Consider the following 19,575-nt stretch of genomic DNA (forward strand, 5'->3'; position numbering starts at 1 on the left):
TTTTATTCCCTTTCCCTGACTGTGCCTGGTAAATATAAGCTTTGGGAAAATTCAGAAAAGTTTGAATTATAATCTTGATTCTTCTAAATTCCTACTTTGCCAGTACTTAACAAAGTTAAATGTTAATCTACCCACCTTTCTTTAAAATAAGAATAATTTCCACACGCCCTGGGCCAGCACAAAAAGGGAAACTGCCCAAAACAGTAAATACAGGTAAAATAATAATTTTCAAAATGCAATTTGAATTAAAGCTGCACCAAGAAAAATGCTCCAGGACTCAGATGAAGGGTTTTTTCTCTCAGAGAGTTGTGAGTCTTTGGAAATCCTTGCCACAGACAACAATGGGGCAGAGTGTCCATGTATATTTAAGGCTGAGATCGATTTTTGATCAGGAGGGAAATCAAATTTTTTTGGGGAAAACACAAGAAAATGGATATGAGGAATGTCTGATCAGCCATGAGGATATTGAATGGCAGAACAGAATCATGTGGCTGAATGGCCTATTTGTATTCCTATTTCTTACAGTTTTATAGTCACATGGACTACAGGGAGAAAGGCAATCGCGAATGGGACTAGTTGGATTGTGATGGCAGGTGGTTATCTCAAAAGATGATAGGCTGCACCTAGAGCTTGAGTCATGTTTTTGATTGAACACTGCCTGTTATGGTTATAGTAACAGTTTTATCAGTTTTGGTATTGATGATAGAGTGATGGCCTGATGTTGTTCACGTTCAGTGGACTCTTTTTAAACATAGAAAAAGAACATAGAACACAGAACATAGAACATAGAACAGTACAGCACAGTACCCACAATGTTGTGCCAAACTTTTACCCGAAACCTAAGGTCTATCTAACCTCCTCCCCTACCTTATACTATCATCCATATGCCAACCTAATAGCCACTTAAATGCCCCTAATGAGGCCGACTCCACTACCCTCTCCAACAATGCATTCCACGCCCCTACCACTCTCTGAGTAAAGAACCTACCTCTGACGGCACCCCTATATCTACCTCCTCTCACTTTAAAACTATGCCCCTCATAATAGCTACCTCTACCGGAGGAAAAAGTCTATAACTGCCCTCTCTTTCTATACCTCTGATCATTTTGTACACCTCTGTCAAGTCACCTCTCATCCTTTGTTGTTCTAAAGAGTAAAGCCCTAGCTATCTCAACCTTTCTTCATAAGACCTTCCCTCCATTCCAGGCAACATCCTGGTAAATATAGAACATTTTTCTCCACCATCTGGCCAATATCAGCAAAAGGAATGAATTGATTTCTTTGTTGCCACTGACTCTTTCTGTGATTCTACAAATAATTTGTATTATTTGTATCAATATCAATAAAACCTGTTAAAAAAATTAAGCTTGGACGTCTCTGTCATGGAACAAGTGTATTACACAAGCCACACTTTCATGTTGAATGAAAGAGAGAAGTTTATAAAATCATGAGAGGCACAGATACAGTGGATAGCAAAGATTTTCTCCCGAGGGGAGGGCAGTCCAAAATTAGAGGACCTATTTTTAAGGCGAAAGGAGAAAAATTTAAAAGGGGCCCGAGAGGCAACGTTTTTCACACAGAAGGCGTGTCATGTGTATAATGAACTGCCAGAGGAAGTGGCAGATGTAGGTACTATTATAACATTTAAGAGACATTTGGACGGGTACATGAAAAGGAAGATAATAGAGAGTTGTGGGCCAAATGCAGGCAAGTAGGACTGGTTTAGTTTGGGAAATCTGGTCAGCCTGGACAGGTTGAATGGAAAAGTCTGTTTTCATGCTCTACGACTCTTTGACTCTGTGCTGATTGTCTAATAGCTCTTACTGAAACAAAGCAGTAGAGGGTCAGCTGCACCACCTATTCTCTTTCCCCTCAAGGTCATTAGTATTTTAGGAAGCCGTGATTTTCTGTCGATGGTATTGCTTTTCTCTGTGATTAGGAAGGACTTAATGACAGCGTAAGAGACAGCAAGAACTGAAGATGCTGGAATCAGAGTCAACACAGTGTGGAGCTGGAGGAACACAGCAGGTCAGGCAGCATCAATCCATAGACCTGACTGTCCCGGCCAACCCATTCCCTTTGCCTACTCCTGCCCCACTGAACTCATCTCCGCTTACCTTGACTTTGCTTTTCCCACCTATGTTTGGGACACCGCCCATGCTCTCCACCTCCTCCAAGTCTTCCAATTCCCTGGCACCCAACACCTCATCTTCACTATGGGTATCCGATCCCTGTACACGTGAATCCCCCACACAGATGACCTAAAAACCCTCCTCTTCTTCCTGCCCCGCAGGCCCAACCAGAGCCCTCCAGTAACACCCTTATCTACTTAACAGAGCTTGTCCTTACCCTGAACAACTTCTCCTTTAACTCATGCAACTTCCTACAAACTAAGGGGGTGAGTATGAGCACCTGTGTAGGTCCATTCAATGCCTGCCTCTTCCATGTAGGATACATGGAACATTCCCTTTTCTGCTGTTACACTGGCTCCATCCCCCATCTCTTCCTCTGCTACATCGAAGACTGTATTGGCGCTGCCATGTGCTCCCAAGAGGAGCTTGAACAGTTCATCAACCTTGCTAACACCTTTCAGCCTAACCTCAAATTCACCTGGACGGTCTCCAATACCTCCTTCCCCTTCCTGGACTTCTCAGTCTCCATCTCTGGTAACAACCTCAACATCAACAGCTATTTCAAACCCACCATTTCCCATTGCAACCTTGACTACACCTCCTCTCGCCCACCTTCCTGCAAAAATGCAATCCCCTCCTCCCAATTCCTCCATCTCCACTGCATCGTCTCCCAAGCTGGAGCATTCCACTCCTGGACATCCTGGATGTCCTCCTATTTCAAGGACAACAACTTCCCCCCATATCGTGATCAAAACTGCCCTCAACTGTATCTCTTGCATTTCCCGCACTTCTGCCCTCAAGCCCCTCCCCCCCGAAAAAAGACAGAGCTCCCCTAGTCCAATCCTCTGATGCTGCCTGACCTGCTGTGTTCCTCCAACTCCACACTGTGTTGATATTGACGGTGTAGATTCTAGGAAGCTTTATTCTGCACCTAACGTTTCTTGCTTTGGCTCAGTAGTAGCAAAATGGAAACACATTTCAACTGCCAACCCTGGTGTTGCTCACCTGCCTGAGGATAAAAAATTGCCAAACCAAAATATAACTGTCCTGTGCACTTGAGACATTAAATTAATCTACGATTTCATCTTCTAATTTTCTCCAATTGCCGATTTCCAAGGAAATCCTGCACCACTATTAATCATAGAAATTTAAATAGAGCTGTAAGTTGGTGTTTTCTTAAACAGAATAAGAATTCTGACTTTGCTATTAATTCCATGCAACAACATCACAGAAGTAATAAGAAGTTAGATTTACCATTCTCGGAGCAATTAATCACTGGGACACTGTGACGGGCGCTCCATAAATATGTGTGAGCTGACAGTGTTATAATCTTCTTCAACATGGCACTCCAAGACAGACTAAGATAATAAAGTGTGAAGCTGGATGAACACAGCAGGCCCAGCAGCATCCCAGGAGCACAAAAGCTGACGTTTCGGGCCTAGACCCTTCATCAGAGAGGCGGATGGGTGAGGGTTCTGGAAGAAATAGGAAGAGAGGGGGAGGCGGACTGAAGATGGAGAGAAAAGAAGATAGGTGGAGAGGAGATTATAGGTGGGGAGGTAGGGAGGGGATAGGTCAGTCCAGGGAAGATGGACAGGTCAAGGAGGTGGGATGAGGTTAGTAGGTAGGAGATGGAGGTGCGGCTTGGGGTGGGAGGAAGGGATGGGTGAGAGGAGGAACATGTTAGGGAGGCAGAGACAAGTTGGACTGGTTTTGGGATGCAGTGGTTGGAGGGGAAGAGCTGGGCTGGTTGTGTGGTGCAGTGGGGGGAGGGGACAAACTGGGCTGGTTTTCGGATGCGGTGGGGGAAGGGGAGATTTTGAAGCTGGTGAAGTCCACAATGATGCCATTGGGCTGCAGGGATCCCAAGCGGAATATGAGTTGCTGTTCCTGCAACCTTCGGGTGGCATCATTGTGGCACTGCAGGAGGCCCATGATGGACATGTCGTCTAAAGAATGGGAGAGGGGTGGAAATGGTTTGCAACTGGGAGGTGAAGTTGTTTATTGCGAACCGAGCGGAGGTGTTCTGCAAAGCGGTCCCCAAGCCTCCGCTTGGTTTCCCCAATGTAGAGGAAGCCACACCGGGTACAATGGATGCAGTATACCACATTGGCAGATGTGCAGGTGAACCTCTGCTTAATATGGAAAGTCATCTTGGGGCCTGGGCTAGGGGTGAGGGAGGAGGTGTGGGGGCAAGTGTAGCATTTCCTGCGGTTTCAGGGGAAGGTGCCGGGTGTGGTGGTGTTGGAGGGCAGTGTGGAGCGAACAAGGGAGTCACGGAGAGAGTGCTCTCTCCGGAAAGCAGACAAGGATGGGGATGGAAAAATGTCTTGGGTGGTGGGGTCGGATTGTAGATGGCGGAAGTGTCGGAGGATGATGCGTTGCATCCGTTGCACGCTGGTGGGGTGGTGTGTGAGAATGAGGGGGATCCTCTTTGGGCGGTTGTGGCGGTGGCGGGGTGTGAGGGATGTGTTGCAGGAAATGCGGGAGACGCGGTCAAGGGCGTTCTCGACCACTGTGGGGGGAAAGTTGCGGTCCTTGAATAACTTGGACGTCTGGGATGTGTGGGAGTGGAATGCCTCATCGTGGGAGCAGATGCTGCGGAGGCGGAGGAATTGGGAATAGGGGATGGAATTTTTGCAGGAGGGTGTGTGGGAGGAGGTGTATTCTAGGTAGCTGTGGGAGTCGGTGGGCTTGAAATGGACATCAGTTACAATCTGGTTGCCTGAGATGGAGACTGAGACGTCCAGGAAGATGAGGAATGTGCTGGAGATGGCCCAGGTGAACTGAAGGTTGGGGTGGAAGGTGTTGGTGAATTGGATGAACTGTCCGAGCTCCTCTGGGGAGCAAGAGGCGGCGCCGATACAGTCATCAATGTAACGGAGGAAGAGGTGGGGTTTGGGGCCTGTGTAGTTGCGGAAGAGGGACTGTTCCACGTAACCTACAAAGAGGCAGGCATAGCTGGGGCCCATGTGGGTGCCCATGGCCACCCCCTTAGTCTGTAGGAAGTGGGAGGAATCGAAAGAGAAGTTGTTGAGGGTGACGACGAGCTCGGCTAGGCGGATGAGGGTGTCGATGGAGGGGGACTGGTCGGGCCTGCGGGACAGGAAGAAGCGGAGGGCCTTGAGGCCATCTGCATGCGGAATACAGGTGTATAGGGACTGGATGTCAATGGTGAAAATAGATGTTAGGGGCCAGGGAATTGGAAGTCCTAGAGGAGGTGGAGGGCGTGGGTGGTGTCACGGACGTAGGTGGGGAGTTCCTGGACCAAAGGGGAGCAAATAGAGTCCAGATAGGTGGAGATGAGTTCGGTGGGGCAGGAGCAGGCTGAGACGATGGGTTGACCAGGGCAGGCAGGTTTGTGGATTTTGGGAAGGAGATAGAAACGGGCCGTGCGGGGTTGGGGAACAATGAGGTTGGAGGCTGTGGGTGGGACGTCCCCTGAGGTGATGAGGTCATGAATGGTGTTGGTGATGATGGTTTGGTGCTCGGGGGTGGGGTCATGATCAAGGGGGCGGTAGGAGGTGGTGTTGGAGAGTTGGCGTCTGGCCTTGGCGATGTAGAGGTCAGTGCGCCATACTACCACTGCGCCACCCTGTGTCCAACCGTGACTGGTATTCGTTGATGTGTGGTTGTAGGGGGGCAAAGGTGAGCCCCTTGCTTAGGACTGACCGTGCGTCCTCAGTCAGTGGAAGGTCTGGCTGCAAGACAGACTGTTCTTTTAAATTCTGCATCAGGTATCAACAATATTCAAAAAAAAAAGAAATTCTAGTTTATGAAAGAATTTTTTTAATAATGTGAAAAAAACAAATCAGGCTAAAGGGATTTTCAAATTTCCTTTTAAAAGCTAATAATGTATTTTTAATTCATCTATCAGTTTCATAGATATTACGCTGACATCTTATCCCAGAATTTCTGATTGGCCCTATAACCTTGACCTGAATTGGTGTTGCTTTCTTCCATTCTTGGCATGTGGACATTGTTGGAAAGGCCAGCATCTGTTGTCTATCCTTAGTTGCAAATAAAGGAGGTGGTGAAATGCTGTGTTTTTGAATCACTGCAGTCCCTCTATCCACAATGATGTTATAGGAGATTTCTAACTCAGATACAGTGAAGGAACATTGATATGCAACTTAGGGAAGACATTTGATTTGATTTATTGTTGTCACATGCACCAAAGTACAGTGAAAAGCTTTGTTTTATGTGCAGTACAGGCAAATCATGACATACGGAACATGCAGATCATGGGGTTTTAGACAAAGTGAGACCAACAAGGAGGTGCATAAAAGCAACATTATCATTAGATTTGAAATTAGAGAGGTACGTTCAGAAGACTAATAACAGCGGGGAAGAAACTGTCCTGGCACTTGTTGGTGCGCCTGTTTCATCTTCTATATCTTTTGCCTGACAGGAGAGGTTGGAGGAGAATATTACGAGGGTGAGAGTGCTCTTTGATGATGTTGGCAGCCTTTCTGCATAACAAGAAGTGGAAGTGGAGTCAAAACCAGAAACTGCTGGAAAAGATCAGCACGTCTGGCAGCATCAGTGAAGAAAAATATCAGTTCATGTTTCAAGTCCAATGACCCCTCCTCGGAACCCTTTTGTTCCTGATTTATATGATTTGCAGTTGTTTTGGTTTTTATTTAGTGTGAAAGGAGCCCATGGATGTCAGGTTGGCTTTCACAATGATCTGGGCTGTCTTCACAACCTTATGCAGTTTCTTGCTGCCCTGACCAGAGCAGTTATCATGCCAAGTCATGATGTCCCAAAATAGAATGTTTTCGATGGCCCATCTGTGTAAGTTTGCGAGAGTTGTTGCAGACATGCCGAAATTTCTAAGCCTACTGAGGAAGAAGAGGCATTGTTGTGCCTTCTTGACCATCACATCTATGCAGGAGATCCAAAACAGATTGTTAGTTATCCTCACTCCTCAGAATGTGACGCTCTTGACCCTCTCCACCTCAGCTCCATTGATGTAGGTAGGGACGTGTCCTCCTCCTTTCTTCCTGAGGTCAATGATCAATTCTTTAGTTTTGCTGACATTGAAGGAACATTGTTATCTTTGCACAGCACTAAGCATTCTGTCTCTATCCTGTATTCTGACTTGTCCTACAATGATCGTGTCATCAGCGAACTTGTGGATTGCATTCGGACGAAATTTGGTCATGCAGTTTTGAATGTATAGAGAGTACACATTCTTATGGGGCACCGATTATAAGGATTACTGTGGAGGAAGTGCAGTTGTTTATCTTAACTTATTGCAGCCTGTGGGCCAGGAAGCTAAGGTCGAGTTGCAGAAGGTCGAGCTGAGACCTAGGTCTCAGAGTATGGAGATTAGTTTGATTGGGATTATAGTGTTGAAGATGGAGCTGTAGTCGATAATTAGAAGCCTGGCATAGGTATCCTTATTGTGAGGTGAGGCAATGGCCTCGTGTTACTATCACTAGACTGTTAATTGAGACACCCAGGTAATGTTGTGGAGACGTGGCTTCAAATCGTGGCAGCTGGTGGAAACTTAATTCAGAAATATCTGAAATTAAGAGTCTAATGTTGACCATGAATTGCTGGTTGTCAGAAAAGTCCATCTGGTTCACTAATGCCCTTTTGGGAGGGAAACTGCCATCCTTATCTGGTCTGGCCTACATGTGACTCCAGACCCACAGCAATGTGGTTGACTCATAACTGCTTCCTCGGTCAATTGACAAGGAAAATTCATGTTGGCCTAGCCAATGATGCCCTCATCCTGTGAATGAATAAAGAAAAGAAAGTGCTCTGGGGATGAGTGTAGGCCTAAGGAAGTGGATTTGTTGTGCTGGTAGGCAAATTGAAAGGGATCAAAACAGCATGGGAGTCTCCAATTGATGTGAGCCATGACTAACCTCATGAAGTGAAACTTGGAAGTGCTGGCATTTTCATGTGGGTTCTTCCTTTGGCTAAATGGTTGAAGCTGGTTGATTTGGGAGATATTGGCCAGGATTTTCATGGATCTGTGGAGCCTCCATGACTTATCCAAATGGTGGTGGTGGCTAGGACCTGGAAGCCACACTCCCATATCCAATCAATTCTACTTTCACTGATTTACTACTTGATGGGACTCCTAAAACCTGTCATTATTACCAGTTTGTAAGTTTTAAAGACAGATGCCCTGTAAAGAGCTGCCAATCAAACTTACAACCTGGGGTTTAATGATCAGTTTTAGGAGTCATCAAACAGTAAACCAGTGAAAGTAGAATATGACTTAATTCCCCTAAAGTACTTAATCCCTTTTAAAAAAAACCTATGTTTTTATTCATTAATTCATATGAAAGACAACTGACCCTTTAAAGTGCTGTTAATCATATGAATTAATGAATAAAATCTCAGTTTTAGAAGGAATTAAGTACTTTAGGGGATTTAAATGTGTTAAATGGGCATTTGTGCATGAGGGTGTAGTAGTTCCAAGTTCCAGCAATACTTAACACCTGTTTTATCTTTGAACAGTGACATTAAAGGACAAATATTTGGGAATTAGGAAACTATCAAGCATTACTTGTACCAATGAAAGACGTTGATGGAACTTTGTACATGCTATCAGGTGCATAGAGAGCCACTGTAACTAATCTGCAGTCTGATTTTGGACCCAATTCTGCATCATTTCTTTACTTTAAGTTAGACATCCTAGATTAATGTTGTAATATCATTATCATAATTACAGCGATGGTAAAATAGTGTTAATGTCTTGCAAAAAAAAATCTAGAGAGTCAAGCTAGAGCTCTGAGGACCTTTATGTAAAGTTCCACATGGCTGCTGGTAAAATGTAACTTTAGTTCATGAAAAACCTGGAATTGAAAGCTAGCCTTGATAATGAAACAATCAAAGATTGCTATAAGAACTGACTCTGTTTTATTAAAGCATTTTAGGGAAAGAAATCCACCCTCCTTACCTGGTGTGACCACATGTGACTCCATGCCACCAGCAATGAATATAATTCATAAATGCTCACTGAAATGGCCTGGCAAGCCATTTCTTGCAATAGCAAATGGGGTGAACAGCAACATCTGGCATTGCCAGTGGTACCCACATCCCATGAAAGAATAAAAACCCAATGTGTTATTTACAGTGCTATTCCAAACTTATTTTCTAAGCAGTACTTTTAAACAACACTTTGAGTTGTTATCAGAGATAATGGGAACTGCAGATGCTGGAGAATCCAAAATAATAAAATGTGAGGCTGGATGAACACAGCAGGCCAAGCAGCATCTCAGGAGCACAAAAGCTGACGTTTCAGGCCTAGACATCTGCTCCTGAGATGCTGCTTGGCCTGCTGTGTTCATCCAGCCTCACATTTTATTACTCTGAGTTGTTAGTTGGGTAGACTCAGTTGAATCTAGTCTGCAACATTACTGGATAACTATTTAACTATGTTCTTTAATATTTTATATCAGATTAAGTTTGAAATTTAAAGACATTTCCCATTTCTGGAACAGTCTGGATTTGACAATTTGTGTGTGACGTCCCTGTTCTTGGTTCTCGGTGTGACTGTTGTGTTTCTGAGTTCTGAAGCTGGTCGGTGGTGCTGGAAGGCTGTGGGGAAGCTGTTTGTGCAGAAGCATTTTGTGGAGAAAAAGACTCTCACCACCGCATGAGATCAGAGCTGGCGGTTATACAGACTGTGTACCCTGTTATCTCCCCTCAAAGCAGTGTTGTTCATTGTGTTTCTGCTGTTTCCTTCTGAAGTCAATTGGTTTCCCAATAATTGAACATATGTGTGAATGGATTTCAAGGAAAGTTGAATTTCCAGTATTTCCATTATTGTCAGGGGGGCTGAGTAGCCCAAGGTATAGAAGCTGTCTCGGGCTAGACTTTGTTTCTGTTGATTGTTCTTTCAGACTGGAGGTATAAGTTGTTATTTCAGGCTGAACAATGGCTCCAGTCAGCCATCATAATTAGAATAGAATCAAATCCCTACAGTGTGGAAATAGGCCCTTTGGTCCAACAAGCCCACACTGACTCTCAGAGCACCCCACCGAGACCCATCTCCCTTTCTCCCACCTAATCTACACATCCCTCAACACTACAGGCAATTTAGCATGGCCAACCCATCTAATCTGCACATCTTTGGACTGTGGGAGGAAACCCACACAGACATGGGGAGAATGTGCAAACTCCACACAGACTGTCATCTGAGGGTGGAATCGATCCCAGGTCTCTGACACCATGAGGCAGCAATGTTAGCCATTGTGCCACAATGCTACCCCTGAGATGCGTTTATGTGTTCTCCACAGAACATATTCTAGTTTTCATTTAACAGTGCTGAAAAGTTCAACAATACTTTAGATTATGGGGAGTTTTTCTCAATCTTACACCTGTCGAGGTAGAAAATGGCCAATAAAGGTTAGAAGACTTCAGTGGAATTAACAGTTAGGTTGGGGTTGGGGTTCACGGGTACATTATGGGAATGTTATTTCACAACTTGAAATAAATCTCCACTTTATTTGGAGTAGAACACCACTTTGAAGAGCCCAGGGAAAATGCAACCAAGCAGCAATGTCACTGTTATGCAATAATAAGCACAATGCAGCATTTGTAGGTTACTCCACATTGGGTTGGATAGCTCAGATGGCTGGACAGCAAGTTTGTGATGCAAAGTGACACCAACAGTATGGGTTCAATTCCCGGCTGAAGTTGCTGTGAAGGACTCTCCTTCTCTACCTCTCCCCTTGCCTGAGGTGTGGTAACCCATTTATCTCTTTCCCTCAACAGAGAGCACAAATATGGCTACATTGCCATATTGTTTCTGGTAGAACTACTCAATATTAGTCTTATTGAACTTACAGGCTCAATAAAAAATGTTTGTTGCTTTTATTTAATCTTGGCTTGCGAAGAATCTGACACCTCTTTTCTCAATAAGCTTTTGCTCCTAAAAGTAAAATCAACCATTACTATGTTTTTATTTTTTCTCTTCATGTTTCTTTAGGGCAATGTAACTTTTTCATGTTCAGAGGCACATATCATTCCAGTCACATTTATGAGCTCCAGCAGTTACCTGTTGCTGCCTGGCACACCTCAAATGGATGGGCTGTCTGTCAGTTTTGAATTCCGCACATGGAACAAAGATGGTCTCTTGCTGCACAATGAACTTCATGAAGCATCTGGAACTCTACAGATTCATCTAAGTGATGGAAAGCTGAAAATAACCATTCTGAAACTGTCAAGGACCCAAACTGACATTGCTACAGGTAATTGCAACAGTTGATTACTTCATGTCCGGTGTGAGCAGAAATATTGAAAGCAAAAGTCAGACAAATCTCCTAGGTTTCAGGAAAGCATTTTGGCAGACAATTTATTTTTCTTCCTAGGGGTTGTGAAAATATCAGTGGGTTTTACGTTAATGCTTCAGTACTTAGCAGAAAATGAGTTTTGTAAAGGTTTGAGAGCTACTTATCAGGAAGCCCTACAGCTTCAATGCTTGGAATTTGGGGCATTAATTTGGTAGGTCTAGACTGTCAATCATGAACCCAGCCTGCATCATCTGTACAGAGAGCTAAGTATCAGATAAGCTTATGTCTCCTACCTCAGTCATACATGCAGAGGTCCCAAAGGAATCCTGGCTCTGACACAACTAACATTCGGCCATTGAAGTCTGAAATCAGACCTTTCGGCTAAAAATCAAAAAATGTTCATAAATAAAAGAACGTGAGGCGTATAAAAGTAAGACTATGCATTTATCCAGCACCTTTCTCATCTTTAGGGCACAACATGGTGTTTTACAGTTAATAAAGATAGATTGAATTTTTTTAATTCCAAAAATATACTTTATTCATCAAATAAACCTTTGTACATATTCGTAGATACAGCACGGTTTGTACAGTGGTATGTCAAGGAAACAAACATTGGGGTTAGGCTCGATCCAAACAAACTGAAGGCATCTCTTACACATACAAGATTATTTTTACATTCACTTGAGGTACTGGGAGAGAATGGACCTCCAATTAACTTCAGCAGGAAGGCCTCAGATGGTGGTCATTCCCCGCTGCACTTTGGTGGTAGCTGCCCCAAGCTTTAGTGCTTCCTTCAGCACCTAGCCATTGTCCTTGGACTGTGTCAGTCTGCAACACACAGTCAAGGCCAGCACCTTGTCTGGATGACCCACAAGTTCCAGGCAGATAGAATTATTGTCACTATTATGTAACATAGCAGCCAATCTGAAAACAAGCAATGTCATTTAAACAGCACTGAGATGCTGATCAGATAGTAATGTTGACTAAAGGAAGAATGTTGGCCAGGTCACTGGGAATAATTTTCCCTGCTGTTCTTCCAAAAAATACCATTGGATATTTACACTCATCTGAAAGCGAATGCAGGTCTCAGTTTAATGTCTCATTTGAACGATGACACCTGCAGTGAGTGGTGAGCACTCAATTCTGTGCCAGACAGTCAAACTGGATCATGTGCTCAAGATATTAAAGTAGAACATGACCCCACCATCTTTTGATTCTGGCAAGAGAACTGCTCTTGAGTCACAACTGACATCTGTGTTCCTGTTCTAGGGAGCCAAGCATGGGTTTGGCTTATTCCTGCCATATTTAACTGCGGGTGAGACATGACTCTTTCAGACAAATGATATGTCGAATTACAGCCTTTGTTGAACTGTAAAGTACAGGATTAGAAAATTACAATTTCCTTCCCCAGTGGCTTTGTGGGTCTACCTACAGCACATGAACTGCAGTGGTTTAAGAAGGCAGCCTAATTTCACAGCGCCCCTTCTCCGGCTGGCCCAGCCATCAAGGTCCACATCCTATGAGTAAATTTTTTTCAGGAAAGTTGCAAACAGATTTAACACTATCTTGCTCTGAGGTTTTCCTTTAGATTTTGATTTATTCTGATGATGCTATTTTTTTTGGATTGAACACAACTACAATGCTGCAATTTGTGCAACCTGAGCTATTACAATCTAAATTACAAACAAGTAATATTCTCTACATCACTTCTTGAATATTCATGAAAAGAGACACGAGTTCCTGAAGATTTTTGCCTGTTATTCACCACAACAAATGCAAGATTGCTAAGTTTGAAGCAAACACTAGAATTTCCAGTATCAGAAATAAGGGTACTGATTGGTTAGGTTTGATTGGCTGAAGAGTGGCAATGGAAAAATCAGTGGGAATATATATACCCCCACATCCCCGCATAATTAAAATAAAGCTCAACACACCTTTTTTCTACTGCAGTAAAAATTGTTGTGATCACAGGAAACATGGCATTCATGCATTTGTCCTGATGAGTGCAAAATTAAAAGCTTTGGCAACTTGTCTCTCCTTTCAATACATCACTGCACCACAGCGTTGGTGCAAATATTGGGTATGGCATAAGTTAGGCTGAGTTAGAATGAAGTAATGAGTTTTTGTTAGTTTGTAAGCAGCAATCATTTTAAGATTTTATTTAACATTCATTTTCCAGTTATTCTTATTCAAGAATTAAAATGTAGTTTGGAAACACGCAAGCAAGTTCAGAATACTGCAATAGCAGGCCGACTGAACTTTGTAAAAATGCAACATGAACCAACACTTACTCAGAGGCATTATTTAGAGTGGAGTGTGATGGCGACCCTGTACCACTTTGAACAAACATTTATATGATAAAGCATTGGGATTTTGCCAAGTGTAGGATTGGAGTGAAGGGTCCAGGAAGCAGCAGGGGGAATGGATGGCAACAGAGTTATAAGACACCTCTGCTGTTTTGGATTATGCAGTGGTGCTAGTATTGGACTGGAGTGGGTAAGGTCAGAAATCACACAACATCAGGTTAAAGTCCAACATGTTTATTTGAAAATACAAGCTTTTGGAACCTCATTTTTTCTTTGAATGCCCACTGACACCTGAAGAAGGAGTAAGGCTCTAAAAGCTTATGTTTTTAAATAAACCTGTTGGATTATAACTTGGTGTTGTGTGGTTTCTGATTTTGGTTCATGTGAAAAAAAAACAGTGTTTATCTAAACAATGTAGTGTCTTTGTGAACTTGCAATGTATAAATATCTGAGATTCCTTGCTGAGGCTGGAGCTCTGTCTCCAAGTGTCAGCAAAATAAACAACCATTTACCTGCACCTCAGTCTCCTGAGATTATTTTGTAAAATAATCTGCCTTCAATAGTAAATTGAGTTGATTTGATTGAAGCATATAAGACTTCGAAGGGTCTCGTTAGAGTGCATATGGAAAATAGATGTTTCAGATTGTAGAATCTCACAGTTTAAAAATGTAGGTGTCTCCTGCAGGGATCAGGAGAAATAATTCTTAGAGGGTTGTGAGTCTTTAGAACGCTCTTCTTTACAAGGTGCTGAGTGACTTTCAATTGATTTAATGCAGAAGTAGATAGATTCTTGAGAAGAAAAGGAGGGGTGTGAAAGGTTAGCATGTGTGGCTGGGAATGTAAGGTAATCAGATCAGCCACGAACTCGTTAAATGGGATAGAAGTCTCGTGGGGCCGAGTGACCAACTCTTGCTTTTAAATTGGAAGTTTCCATGTTCTCTGCATTTTTATTTTGATTGATTTCCACAGAGGCTTCATTTGTGTTAGTACAATATCCGTTGACTATGCTTAACCCCTTCCTTATTGCTAAATCATGATATGTTTCAATGGAGGTTCAATCATGGGATTTGTCTCTGAGGACGTTGGCTATTGTAGCAATGCCATTTGAAGAGGTTCAATCATTGTCAGTAACATTACTGCAACTAAATTGCCTAACTGCTTAACCTATTAAAAAAAAAGAAACTAAATTGCATCATGTAGTAACTTATGATCCCAGGAGCTTCCAAAATGATTCACATCCCATTAATTTTGAAATATAGTTAGTGTTGACAGCAGTTAACTTCCTCACAGCAGGATCCCACTAATAGGGACAGAGAAAAATACCAGTTCATCTGTTTTGAGTTGAAGGAGAATGTTGACCAGGATATCAGAAGAATTCCCCGTTCTTCTTCAGATATGGCTACAGATTCTTTCACATTCACAACACATAAGTTTCACACTTCAAAAGAAAAAACTCACCTTTCCTGGTACAAGACACTCACAACATTGTATTGAATCACGCAACATTATTATAGCTCTTACAAAAACAGAAATTGCTGGAAAAGCTCAGCAGGTCTGGCAGCACCCGTGGAGCGAAATCAGAGTTAACATTTTGGGTCGAGTGAGCCTTCCTGTTTTTGCTTCTGATTTACATCATCTGCAGTTCTTTCAGTTTTTATTATTGTTGTTCTAATTAATCCAAACATAATGCTGTATTTTTGTTCTCTTGTTCTTAAAATTCTATTATTACCAAGAGGGATAGGGTGGATAAAAGGCATTGAAAAGTTTGTTTAGCCACAATTGTAGTGAATAGCAGTGCAGGCCTGAAGGCCTGAATGGCCTACTTCTGTTCCTATGTTTCTAGCTTATTGGATCAGATCACCAGATTTTCAAGTACAAACTGTCAGTTCAGTTGCTGCATAGAATAGTGTCTTACTGTGTCGGTTTTTATTTAGTGCTTAACTCACTGCCGCATCTCTTCTGGGCATGCCCACCTTGAAGAAGTTCTGCTTCTCTCTCCGACAGATGCTGCCAGACATGCTAAAGTTTTCCAGCAACTTCTGTTTTTGTTCCCGATTTACAGCATCTGCAGTTTTGGTTTTTTTGGTTTTCAGCCCTGTTAACTTCCTCTCCTCCTGTCGCCTTCAGTCAACAGGGGTTGTTTTCAGAGCATAGCCTTCTGCTTCTCCTGACCTCACTGGGATGCCTTGCCTCATTTTTGAGAAAGCAATACCACATGATTTATCCTGCAGTCGAAGGAAACTGTGCCTGATTCTGTTGAGCCCTTGAAGATATTGTCTTGGAGCTGATGATCTGCATTTCCGTCTCTGTCAATATTGTTGGATGAATGTTATTTTCAATTCAAAACTCGATTTACTTTCAAGCTGTCTTCCAAATCTGTTTTGATGTATCTAAATATAATTCTTTATGACTATCTTGTCCATCCTGCAGTTAGAATTGAAGTTTATTCATAGGAGTGTAAAGTTATACAAAATAACAGCTGTTTTGGTTTGCAGGATGTGTTGAAGGATAGTTGGCAGGTAAAATGCCTTACCCCATCACCTAACCAAGAAAATAAAGTCTATTAACTTTATTTTAGAAGGGGGAGAATGCGTATAATTGAATTTCAGCTACAATACCGACTTTCAGTAGACTTGCAAATATCTGTAAGTAATAAATATAAACCTTTTAATAAATAAAAACCACTGAAAGTCGGTATTGTAGCTGAAATTCAAGACACTGAAGAAATGATGGTATACTTCTAGCACAGGATGGTGTGAATTTTGGCAAAGAACTTGCAGCTGTTAGTGCCCCAATGCATCTGTTGCCTTTGACCTTCTTAATGGGAGATTTTGCAAGTTTGTAGCTGCTGTTGAACGAGCCTTGGTGATTTGTTGCAGTGCATCTTCCAGATAGTTCACAATGCTGCTACTGTATGTCGGTGGTACAGGAAGTGAATGTTAAAGTTGTTGCATGGGATAACAATCGAGCATAACCATTATCCTGAATGATATTTCTGTGTGTTATTGGAGCTGCACTCATCTAGCAAAGTGGGGAGTGTTCCATCCCTTGTAGGTCTTGTAGGTGCTGGACAGGTTTTGAGGAGTCAGTAAGTGAGTCACTCACCTCACAATTATCAGACTGTGACTTCCGTTTATAGCCATATTATTTTGTATGTCTGGTCCAGTTTACTTTCTTGTGAATTGCAACTTTCAGGATAATTGGGGATTCAGAGATGTTAGTGTTGCTGAATACCAAGTGTTGATTTCTGTCTTGTTGTGGATGGTCATTAGCTAGCGCTAGTGCAGTTTAAAACTTAATTGCCACTTATCAACCCAACCCAGAATAATACCTGATCTTGCTGAATATGGACATGGACCATTTAAATATCAGAGGAGTGATGAATGGCCCTGAACATTGTGCAATCATCAGTGGGCATCCCAACTCTGACCTCATAGAAGGAAGATGATTGATGAAGCAACTAATAAAATTGGAACTAAGATCTGAGGAAATTCCTGATGTCTTAAGACTGTGACATCTTTTATGAGCTAAATTTGCCCATTTAATACAGATTATGTGTTATGTTCAGCGATCAGAGGCATGGAAGACTAGAGAGCCATACAGATTCAGTCTCCAAACATGTTGAGTTCTTAACATTGGCAGGAAGAGAAGAATACGTCCTTTTAGTAAAGAAGAGACATTGATTTTTGGTGTAGAGAAAAGTGGGAGAGCTGGTTGATTGGGTGTGGAATTGGTTCCTGGTGAGCTCGAATTTTCCATTTCATGATGTTTCCTTAGGAATTGGAATCAAGAGTTGACCTTTGTGAGTCAGGTACAGCAAGAAAGTATAAGGGAATGTGAAAAATTGCTGGGAAGCTTGAATAATGGATGTCTCTTGTTTGGAGTTGTATCAGTGTTCTTCAGAGTAATCCTACAGCTTTTCACAAGTAACCTGGTGTAGATAATTAAGCTTCCTATCCTATCCTACAGAAGAAAAAGATGATGAATTCTGACTACACACTAGATGTGATGCTGTCATAACAGCTTTACTAACTTGTCATGCTTGTACGTGAAGGAGTTGGCACGATGATCAGGATTTTTGCTGTGGTTTTCACTTTCATTTCAGAAAATTGGTGATGGCTAATGACAGTATGCACTTTTCCTTAATGGTGCAACAGAAAAGAAGCAAAACAATTACCCTTACCCTGACCTGAAAGCATGAAACTGGTCCAAGTGGTTCTTGAAGTCACATCTCTAATGCAGATCAGAATATAGCAGACGTTTTAAAACTAATTTTTAGGGTGTAGGCATCGCTAACAAGGCTGGAAGTTATTGTAAGTTGCTTGGTAAATTTAAGGGTAAGCCACCTTTTAAAACAATCAGCACCAGTTTCACTCAAAGAGTTGATTTTAACAAACTGCTTCAGAGGACAGTTAAGAGCAACCAAAATTGATGTGGCTCTGGAGTCACATACTATATACTGCGATAATACAATGGCTTTAAGAGGTGTATTTTGTGCTAGTTTCTTTGAAGAGAAGTTTTAAGACAAAGGTTAAAGACTATCAATTGAAAGCCCATAAAGTAAACTGTGTTTATAAAGTAATAAAGTGAGGCCTCGGGTTTTTGGAAAAGGAGAAACAATCAGTGCACAAGAACCAGGTTTATTTAGTTTTAGCTTTTCAGTAGCAGTTCCTGGGCTCTTGAAGCTGAATGTGGAAGCTGCTTTTGCTCTTAGAGTTACAGCTAAAAGCTGAGAGTTGTCTTCCTGCTGCTAGATTTGTATGTGAGATGATCTATTTTACTGAATTTGCCTTTTACCAAGGTTGTATTTATGGGATGTTATTAGATTGGAACAATCTAGTATAATCAACTACATTTAGTAGTTAACTAACCTATTATCCTGTTAACTTTTTTGATGGATTTGAGGTATTCCAATTTCTTCTTTCTCTTGTTGCATTTTAACTTTCGTGTGTGAATAAAGTGTGTTTTGCTTCAAATTTGAGAGTGTGACCAAGCAAATCTGGAAAGCAACGCCTGACACTTGCCTTTAAAGTAAGAAAAAGTTAAGGTCTAGGCTATCTTCTTAATGTATTTTGAGGGTGTTTGGTCTGGTCTGTAACAAAAGATTGTAAATAACAATTGCTTCTTTCCAATAAAGTCATTTGTGAACCAGTTGGGAGTTTTAAACACAATCCAGCAGGTCCATAGAATAGAATAAGTACAAACTTCCACCTGAGAAATTAATAGCTAGATCTTCTTACCAGTGACTGGTAACTGTGTCAATAATCTATCAGGTCATCTAAAACTTGCATGGGCATTGGCATATTCTCAGCAAGTTCCCCTACCTGAATAAGTTTTCCAATGGATCTTGCTCACTGCAGGCCAGTGCAACTTTGGATTGCTAGCTGAGTGACCCAGTTGATTAAAAAAATGTATTCAGGTTGGGGCTTGTAATCATTGGGGAAGAAGAGCCCAGGGTATCAGTTGTTAATATTATCCTAATGGGTTCCAGGCAAGATCAGTTTGTTTATCCTTCTCGCAAAGACAATTTACTTTAAAGGTAATAAAATGTGAGGCTGGATGAACACAGCAGGCCCAGCAGCATCTCAGGAGCACAAAAGCTGACGTTTCAGGCCTAGACCCTTCATCAGAGAGGGGGATGGGGTGAGGGTTCTGGAATAAATAGGGAGAGAGGGGGAGGCGGACCGAAGATGGAGAGAAAAGAAGATAGGTGGAGAGGAGAGTATAGGTGGGGAGGTAGGGAGGGGATAGGTCAGTCCAGAGAAGACGGACAGGTCAAGGAGGTGGGATGAGGTTAGTAGGGAGGAGATGGAGGTGCGGCTTGGGGTGGGAGGAAGGGATGGGTGAGAGGAGGAACATGTTAGGGAGGCAGAGACA

General features: G+C 42.4%; 1 protein-coding gene across 3 annotated transcripts in view; it reads left to right on the forward strand.

The window, feature by feature from the left end:
• The window catches only part of LOC125454282 (contactin-associated protein-like 5), an 821,154-nt gene that overhangs the window by 354,885 nt on the left and 446,694 nt on the right, over nucleotides 1–19,575 (forward strand). For all 3 annotated transcript variants that reach the window (XM_059647522.1, XM_059647523.1, XM_059647524.1), the window contains one exon: nucleotides 11,089–11,350. In XM_059647522.1, coding sequence (XP_059503505.1) covers nucleotides 11,089–11,350 — 262 coding nt within the window. The remainder of the gene's footprint in view (nucleotides 1–11,088; nucleotides 11,351–19,575) is intronic.

This window comes from Stegostoma tigrinum, chromosome 7 (genome assembly GCF_030684315.1).
Source record: "Stegostoma tigrinum isolate sSteTig4 chromosome 7, sSteTig4.hap1, whole genome shotgun sequence".
Taxonomy (NCBI): domain Eukaryota; kingdom Metazoa; phylum Chordata; class Chondrichthyes; order Orectolobiformes; family Stegostomatidae; genus Stegostoma; species Stegostoma tigrinum.